This window comes from Camelus ferus, chromosome 2 (genome assembly GCF_009834535.1).
Source record: "Camelus ferus isolate YT-003-E chromosome 2, BCGSAC_Cfer_1.0, whole genome shotgun sequence".
NCBI classification, from domain to species: Eukaryota; Metazoa; Chordata; class Mammalia; order Artiodactyla; family Camelidae; genus Camelus; species Camelus ferus.
Genome location: NC_045697.1, coordinates 83,907,666 through 83,917,284, shown reverse-complemented (window position 1 = coordinate 83,917,284; position 9,619 = coordinate 83,907,666). Strand labels below are relative to the sequence as shown.

The following is a 9,619-nucleotide window of genomic DNA, read 5'->3' as shown; positions in this document are numbered from 1 at the left end:
CCGGAAGCGTATACCCTCCTATATTGGCGGTGCAGTATCTGAAGTAGCCTAGTTACTTAAGTAATATGTAATGAATGAATAGCTGAATTTGCCACCTGTTGAATGAAAGAATGAATGAACCCTCAATACGAACTCCCTCCTTCCTGTGGGGCTCCATAGTGAAAATGCTGCTCTGATTTAGCAACAGCGTTAAAATCTTTAACTTGTTGGACGGAAACGAACAAACAACACGGACAGGAAAGGGAGAAAAGAGAAAAACGGGAGGACGGGCGGCCAATAGGCGGCCGGCGCTGGGTGGCCGGCCCCGCCGCAGGCCCCGCCCCCGCCCTGTCGGCGTCTGTGCGCGTGCGCCGGCGGGAGCGCGGCCGCTGGTCGGAGCCGGGGCTCCGGGGGCGCGCAGCCGGGAGAGTGTTTGACGTGGCAGTTCCCAGCCCAGCTGTAACTCCGCGAAAGAGAACAGCCTGTGGGGACACCCGCCGCAGGAAAGGCGCGGGAGCAGCGGCCGCTGCGGGAGCTGGGTCACGGGAGCAACCGGCACTGGGAGCAGAGCTCGGGGTCTCTGAAGCCCGGCGGCAAGTGGGAGTCGACCAGGTAATGCCTTGCTCAGCCTAGTTGAGCTCAGGCGGGACCCCCTCCCCAGGCACAGCTGGAGTTGGGTGAGGTGCCCGGCCTGGGGTGGCGGGTGGCGTGAGGTTGGATGCTAACCTGTGGCAGGGCAGCGGAGGCGACCTCCTCCTTTGCTCCTTTAGCCCTTTGGTGCAGTTCAATAATGGGGGTGGGGTGGGTGGGCGTGGGCATTTTTTACCCGCCCTCGCCCCATCTTTGTGTCTAGGGATACTAGAGCTCCCTGGTTGGGTCCTCAGTAGCCACAGTATTCTAATAACAGGCCAGCGGTTTTCTTGTCTCCGTATTAACTTAATTTCCTCTTCCTTGGAGGAAGGGAGTGTTGTAAATACTCATAGTAATGATGGCAACTGTATCTTGAAGCTTCAGGACAGCCTGATAGTGAAACTGATTTGTCCAAATCCGAACTTGATCGTGGGTGAGAAGTGCACCGTGGCTGGAATGGTCGAGTGATAGTGGACTGGGGGTTGTTCTGGGATTGAAGCTCCCCAGATTTTGATCTTAGGCCTGCTCGTGCCAGGTGGCTTTCTGCCATGTTGCCACTTGAAGCTGAGTCAGGTTTCTATAACTTGGTGCTCCGTGTGAGGAAGTTTGACGTGGCACACTGGGTTGCATGAGGAAGCAGATTCCTGCCAGGACCAGTTAAGAGGGACCCGACTGCTTCCTGCGCTTTGGAGTGAACATCCCTACCTTTCCTTTCTGTCACCCAGCAACAGGCAGCTACGTAGGTGTGTTCCTGCTGACTTTCTAAGTGTGCTTGGTTGGATGAGCTTGACCAAAGCTCAGGCTGCCACGTCTCTTTCTGCTAAGTGGGAGGAGGGAAAATGTGTTGTCAGTAACAATGTGGACCGGCAGGCCTATTTCTCCTCTCTTCAGAGCTCTGCTTCCAGGAAGAAAGTGATCTTTTAAGATTTGTACTTCGTTGCTTTAGTTTTGGAAGCATAGTTTATATGAAAACGAAACCAAATGATGGCATGTACTTTCCTGAATATAGATCTATTTCAAATCTTAGCAGGTTTCATTGAACTTTTACCTTAAAAGGTAATATCATAAAATAACAAAAGGAAGAATATTCCTATGCTGGGTGAAAAAACTGGAGAGAAATTGCAGACTCGTTGTTCTATATCTGGAAAGGCTTTTAGAGGCTTCATTTTGTAAGAGGGAACTGAGGCCCAGAGAGTTTCACCAGCTTATTTCATGCCACACAGCTAAGTATTGGCAGATTAGTAGTGAAAACCCACTTTTTTCAGCCAGGATTCAGAGCTTTTTCTGTTATAAAAATTTTTGAGAATATTTCTATGAAATATTTCTTATTTATGAAACCTGGAAAAAATGGAGAACTTAAATTGATGTTTAGGTTCTGAGTAGAATCAAGATGAATCTGTTGTATTTTTGAGTTGTGTGTGTGTGCCTAGACACATGAAATTGACTTTTTCCCTTAGTTCCTTAAATATATATGCATATATATTTCTTAGAGGTAAGATATTTAAATCAGAAAGGAAAGTTTCATCTTTGACTGAGAAACCACTGACAACTCTCAAATAGTTGTAGGCAATATATAGTTGTCATCAATATAAGACTCATAAAATCAGTCCATTATCAGCTTATCTTCTGCTGTATTTGTTGGACTATTGATTTCTCTTTATCCTAACTGGCTGGTTAAAATTACTAATCAGGATAGCACTAAAATGACACAAGTCAAAACATCTGATTGCAGACTAACAGCAGTTCTGCTGGTCAATCAGTTGAATGACGTGTGATTATTGTGATTATCTGTGCTTAAACAGGGCTGGGGGAACCAAAGGCACCAAAATAGTAGATGCACTTATGAGAGACTGTGAATGAAAAAATCTGTGAATGAAAAAATAATTGGCAGCTGTTATTCATGTTTTCGTGCCTGGGAATTTGCCTAGGACTGTAGAAGTGAGTTACTGAGTTCCACAGAGCTATGGTTAGAGCCTTTGTAGCAGATAATGATACTATGTGTTGTATGATAGGAAGCTGTCTCATGCACCTGATAGTTGTACCTTTCCTCAAACCATCATGCACATTTATTAACAGTGTTTGTAGTTTTAATAGCATTAAGTGACTCAAACCTTCTTGTTGACATTTTTTTCTTCTTTTGCAGGGTTCTTTTATAGAACTATTCCTTGGAATGATATTTCCATAATGAGTCAACAAGGTTATGTGGCTACACCCCCCTATTCTCAGTCCCAGCCTGGAATAGGCCTTTCTCCACCAAATTACGGGCACTATGGAGACCCATCTCATACAGGTTCTCCACCAGGTAAAGTGCATTATTTTGACTTGAATGTGATTATTGAATCTCAAGCTCAGAGACATAAGGTGTTCTGAAAGAGCTTCTTTGGGAGACCTGAATGGTCATTATATGCAATGTAATGTTCTGAGGTAATAGGATTGTTTGGAAAAGTCTACCTCATCAGTTTGGTTATGGCATGAAATACAACACATTTGTTTTTTAAATATAGATTAAAATAAAGAGACTTTCTGGTGTTTTGTTTTTACTGTTAGAGTTTCTATTGCTATTAATCAGTGGCATGAGGTTGTTGTAAGCTCTCAATAAAAAAACAAATTTTTTATATATATATACACACTACATACTAAATATATGGATATTAAATTTTTGTGTGTATATATATATATATGTACACACACCAAAGTGGTTTTGGCAATCATATCATAAAATCAATTTTGATATTGGAAAAATATCATTAGATTTCTACACTAAAGATTATTCAATGATAATTATAACAAGAAAAAACATAGCCTTGTCTTGAAATCATTATTGAATAATATTGGTTGCTTTAAACTATGGTACCCAGCACGGAATCTTGGCTTTTGAGGCAGAGGTAGAAGAAGGAGTGATGAGTGGGACTACTGTTGCTCTGATGGCAGTTGACATAGTAAGGTCACCTCCCATTATCAAAGGCCTGCTTTGAGGGACCAAGTTTCAGGGTCAGAGGTGAGGCTAGTCATAGCTTGTTTCAGTACTGATGATCCCAAATTCCCTAAAAATATTTGTGTAAGACAGTTCTTGGAAATTCTGGAATCCAACTAAAATCCTTGGTGGAAATGGGCTATATATAAATCAGTGAGTGCCTCTTGGGGTTCCCCAGGACGGGCTCAGATGTGTGGCATCCAGGCTGCACTGGGCAGCATGTATGGAGTGCAGGGTCAGCGAGGGGTTAGGAAGGCCCTCTAGGGAGGCTTGGTGGTAGCAGCCACACAGTTTGCTGCAGAAGATGCTCTAAGATTGTAAATTTCCTGTGGGATGCCACTCTTATGACTTAGTCTGCCCATAATTTTCAAAGACCTCCAGATGCGGTGGCATCCTCCTCTTGTTCAGGACCAGTCATCCCTGTAACATTTATAGCTCCGGATCCTGTAGGAACCATTTAACCCCTCTTTCTCCAGTTTCTTTCTATCTGCTGGTTCATTCCCCCTCTGCATTTGTGTGTAACGATAACTGTACATTACTCTTTTTTTGAGTGCTTACCATATATCAAAAAGGTCCTAAAAGATTTACATGTTATTATCTTCTTTAATCCTCGAGCAATGCTATGCAGTAGATTATTAGTCCCATTCTGCAGCTAAGAAAACCAAATGTCTGGTACACTGCGACTTATTCAAGGTCACAGAGCTGGTGATGTAGCTAGGATTCATACCCAGGTCCCTCAAGAAAACAAATAAACTCCAATACACACCCAGGTATAGCACTCAGTATTATTCATCTTGCCTTCCTCTCATCATAGCCATCTTCCTAAACAAGTACTCACTCCACTCACTCACTCTCCATCCTTGACTCAGTCTCTCCATGGCCCAGGGTGGTCTTCAATCCCTAGCTTGGGCCCCATTTCCCCTTCCCTGTCTCCCATGGGAGTCATTGGTGGTCTCCTAATACCAGATGCAGTAGAAACTGTCCTGTCCTCTTTTGAATTTGACACTGTTTGCTGCTTTTGTTTGTATAAAACTCTCTTCTCCTTTGGTTTCAATGATACTATCCTTTTGTTATTTTTCTTGATGGCTCTCTGGACACCTCCTTCTGAGGAGTCCCCGCTCCCCCACACGACCCTTAAGCAGTACTGTTTCTCCTTCTTTGTTTTATCTTCACCCCTCTTTTCCTCTCACTCCTTAGATTTTTCCTTAACCATGTTATTCCATGTAAAGTGCTAGCCTCTCAGATCTATTTCTCCAGTCCCTCCAACACTCCAGATCTATGCCTTCAATTGCCCGCCTGTTTAAATAGGTACATAAAACTCATCATGTCCAAAATAATTCATTATTTTTTTCATAAAACCTATTTTTTTCTGGCATTCTGTGTCTCACCCAGCAGTCATCATTCACTCAACTACCCAAATAAGAAAGTTTCACTGTTTAAAAAAACTCTCTCTTTTACCTTCTCCAATCTGAATCCTTTGGGGTAATTGTAAATATCTTTCCCACCTGCTTCCTTCTTTCTATCCTCTTGTCACTCTTCTTGGTCAAGCCATCCACCTCTCACCTGGATGACTAACATGGTCTCTTAACCGTTGTCCCTCTCCAGTGCTGCCTTTCTCCAAACCATCTGGTCCTGAGCTGGAGGGACTTTTAGGGCATACATATCTCATTCTGACTTTCTTTTGCTTCAGACCTTCCTGGCGCCACCAGAAAGCCAATTCGTGCCTCTACGTGTACCCTCACGCTCCTCCTTCACTCAGCTCACGTGTGGTGCTTGCAGGGATTTCGGACCACTGTTCTTCCTCCAGCTTATTTATAAATCTTCTTCTTCGGTCTTCTCTAACACCCATGCAGCCTCTCTCCCTTTTACCACACTGTATGTAATAAATGTTCCTGAGCAGAGAAGGCCCTCATTCAATGACTGAGTGAGTGACCAGCTGCTGCATTCATCAGCAAAACACACAGGTGTTTATTAAAATACCGTCTTCATTGGGTTCAGTCCTTTATGCTTTAATTGAAACCTCTTTCTCCTTATTCAATTCTCGGATGGATACCAGGCTATCAGACTCTCTAAATACACCTTCCTGTAAATTGTGATGTTTCTGTTTAATTATTTAAGGCTGTCGCTAAATTACCCTAGACTCTCTTTCTCTCTGTTGAATAACCTTAGATCTCTTACTCTTCAGTCATCATGTGCCTTCTTTTCTCTCCTTTTGGTGACCCTTTTGTCAGTTTTTTTGTGACAGACACAAGCAACCTAGTTGTGGTTCCTTGAAGTAACTATTCTACCCTAGATCTGGCCCGTGCTAAGTCATGTTTGTATTGCTTATGTACCGTATCACCGTTAGTGCCATGTACTAACATGTTTAACAGATCTACTGAGTGAGCAAAATGCTTGTAGCGCTACAACAGTGAATACAATGACGTATGTACATGTCTGGTAGGACGCACATTAAGTAAACTGACACCGACCATGCAGGGGAAGCACCGTCTTAAGAAAGTGGAGGGTGGGGTGGAAGCATATGGCAGGGGCGCCTAACCAAGACCTCCAGGTGGAGTGAATCTTCCTGGAAGGAAGGACCTGAAAGATGAGTGAGAGCTGGCCAGGGAGGCGGCTTGCTGGGGCTGGGAGGTGGCACTTCTGAGGACCTGCAAGAGGTTCAGTGTGGGTGAGGTGTAGAGTGTGAGCAGAGGGGTGCCCCCCCAAAGTGGAAAGTGAGGCAGCTTCAGATTTTATTTAGGCTGTATTCTACGGGAAGTAGGGTGCCCCTGAAGCATCGTAAACTGGGAAGGGTCACAAGCCCGTGTGTGTTTTTGAGTTCCATGCCACATAAGAAAGCGTGGAGAAGGAATCAGAGTGGGCACGCTGCTTTCTGGAGCAGGGGTTCTTATCCTCAGCACTGTTGACGTTTGGGGCTGGCTCTTTCTTTGTCGTGGGACCCTGTGCTGTGCCCTGTGGGTGCTGAGCAGCGTTCTTGGCCTCTACCCATTATTAGATACCAGTGCTCCCTCTCCTGCCCTGACCCCCGACCCCAAGTAGTCATGGCACTCAGAAGTCCTCGACGGGCCAGATGTCCCTTCAGGGGCTGCATCACCCTTGGTTGAGGACCACTGGTCTGAAAGCTGAGAGGCAAGGACTGTTGATGTTCTGGAACAAGGGGTAGGGGCTGAGGGGCTGGTGAGGCTTCTGTAGGTGCAGCACCAGGCACAGTGTCTCAGGAATGGTAGTCCTTACGGTTCTGCCCATATAATAGGGACTGTGTTTATTTTAAACTTCTTTTTTTTTCACAAATGATTTTAATTTTGGTTTTAGTTTGTCAGATCCAGGGTTAAATCCAAGATATGCTTTTCTGTGGTGTTGCTTTGGTCAGGGTTCTTTTGCTGATAGCTGAAACCCATAGCGGGAAGGGATTTGTAAAAGGGTATCAGGAAGCTAAGAGAATGTTAGAGAGCCAGAGAACTAGGCTTGGGACCCTGCAGTCCACAGAGTGCACACCCCACACAGGACTGTTCCATCAGCAGCCACTGCCTTTCTACCCCAGAATCACTGTCTGTGCCCCTGGCCAGGGTCTCCCAAAGGTGTGTTGCTTTGCTGAAGTCAGAGCACATGGCAGCCTGGTTTCTCAGGGAGTCTAGGGAGTGGAGATTCCATCTTTCCAGGTCAGGGCCGTACAGAAAGGCAAGCCAGAAGGGAATTGGAATTGGCATTGAGTAAGCTAGTCTATAAAATCTGCCACTGTATTAAAGGCCAGTTTATGATTTAAGTATTTTTCTTTTGGCATAAGCATAGTTAGATCTTAATCATGATATGGTTTTCCTTTCCTATTAAGATTCTCACACTGCTCTATAAAAAGCCTGATTTCTCTTTATCTCTGATCACTTTTGAAAATGCCAGTTATGTGGCCAGGCGGAAACTATGACTTTGCAGATAACAATGATACTGACTTCCCTTTGCCATGAGAGTGGAGTCCAAAAGGCACCCAGGACTTTTCAGTCTGATCCCAACCAACCTGGGCAGCCTCTGCTCTGGCCACTTTCCCCACCATCCGTTGACGCTGAACCCTTTGCAGTCCCCCATCACTCCATATTCTCTCAGGTCTTTGTCAAGCTTCTGCCTGGAATTCCCTGTCCTGTCTCTCTACTAATGCAACTCATGCCTGTCCTCCAAGATTCAGCTCAAGCAGCCCTTCCTCTCTGAACTTTTCTTGATTCCCCAGGAAGCATTAGGTAGTCCTGCCTATTACAACGCTCAGCCCAGGGCGCTGTAATGTTTGATTACACAGTTGTCTCTTCTACAAAAGCTCTTCGTGCCTCAAAGGCACAGTGGATGTATGTTGAACAAGAATGGGTTTGAATCACTGCTATAGAGTTGATTTCCAAAAATAAAAGGGAGAGAACCTTTACTAAGATTGGTGTGTGACAGTTCTGCTTGAGTATATAAGAATATAAGAATTGAGTTTTGTTTTAGAAACAAGTTTTTTAAAACGTGCGTCTCACATACACATGAAAATACCAGGACATGAGTAACTCCGAAAACTGCTTTTTGATTCTCTGGATGTATATATGAGGGTTGCTGATGAAATTGCTCTTTACCTTCTTATTTAAAAAATGAGAATATCTTTGGTTTCTTGTAGTGCATGTATTTACTGCTTTAGCACTAGTGTTGTAGTTTTTCGACTATCGTCCAAAATAATGCTTTAAGAATGAAGATACAAGCGTGCCTATCATTGTGGTGTATAAGTCTTGTGAGAATATAATTCCTTGAAAAAAAGGAGAGCAAGGGATATGGCCAGGGAAGAGGGAACTAAAGTTTTTTGACCATTAAGTTTATCTGTCAGGCATTGTTCTGGATGCTCTTGTACCATTGCCTCATCTAATTCTCAAAACAGTCCTCAGATATCTATCTTGATTGTGAGGGTGGTTTCATAGGTGTATACATCTATCAAAATTCATCAAATCATACATCTGAAATATGTGTAGTTTACTGTATAGGAATTAGACCACAATAAAGATGTTTAAAAAAAAAAAAAAGAACAGTCCTCAGAGGCAGGGGAAATTATTACCATGGAACAGTGTTAAAAGTCTAGGTTTCAAAAGATCAGAGTATCTTGTCAGGGTCACAGGTGTTAAATGGTAGGGGAGGAATTCAAACTCCAGTCTTTGTGACTGCAAGTCTCATGTTTTTCTAACTTAGCTGGGTTTGGGGTTTAAACTCTATATAAAAATAAGAATCATATTTGTTGTTTTTGTTCTTGGTATATGGAAAATGGCTAAAAGAAGCGCGACTGTAAAGTCGTTACGACATTTTTCTTAAGCTTGAGGAATCCTGTGTTAAGAAACCTTTGTGAAAGTTTCAATAATATTATTCATGAATGCTGCCTCTTCACTGGTTATATTTCATCCTAGATTACCCAAGCATCTGAAAGCATGCTCTCCAGAGTATTATGACGACAATATAAGAAACTCTTCCTGGGCGACTGCAAGGTCGTCCAGTCACTTCCCTTGCTGTCCAAGGGAACAAACTTTCTTGAGGAAGATAAAAGGAGAAAAGAGATGTTGAGTGTGAAATACTGTCATGAGGTCAAATAGAGGCGTGCACAGAGGGCAGCCAGGAGGTCACTGATGATGGCATCAGAGAGGAGGGTAGAGTCAAAAGTAAATTGAATGGCCTGGAGCAAAGACAAGCAGGATGGAAACAGAAAAGAGCAAGTAGAAGAAATGTACTTTTTCTTTTCTTGTCTTTTTTTCCTTCGAAAAGGCTGAAAGGGCTGTTGCAAGTAGTCTAGTCTAAGCCTTTCCTTATGTAGTGAGGGGAAACTGAGATCCCCAAAGATAAACTTCTTGTCCAGCACCATGCATCCACTGGTGAGTGGCCAGATGGGGCATTGAACCGCTCTAACCCAAGCTCAGTAATTTTCCCCCCATGCCACAATTCGTCTGGAAGAAAAGAGAAAAATGTCTGAGAATAGTTCTAAAGAAAAACTTTAAAGATCTCAATTGGAGAAGAACTACTTATAAATTAAAACACGGTCTCTGC

At 43.6% G+C, this 9,619-nt stretch overlaps 1 protein-coding gene across 2 annotated transcripts in view; it reads left to right on the top strand.

The window, feature by feature from the left end:
• Positions 1-360: 360 nt before the first annotated feature.
• The window catches only part of SEC24D (SEC24 homolog D, COPII coat complex component), a 95,443-nt gene continuing 86,184 nt past the window's right edge, over positions 361-9,619 (top strand). The window contains exons 1-2 of one of the 2 annotated variants that reach the window (XM_032462503.1): positions 361-591; positions 2,753-2,911. In XM_032462503.1, coding sequence (XP_032318394.1) covers positions 2,794-2,911 — 118 coding nt within the window. In that variant the 5' untranslated portion in view covers positions 361-591; positions 2,753-2,793. The remainder of the gene's footprint in view (positions 592-2,752; positions 2,912-9,619) is intronic. The other variant, XM_032462499.1, reaches the window with a different exon arrangement.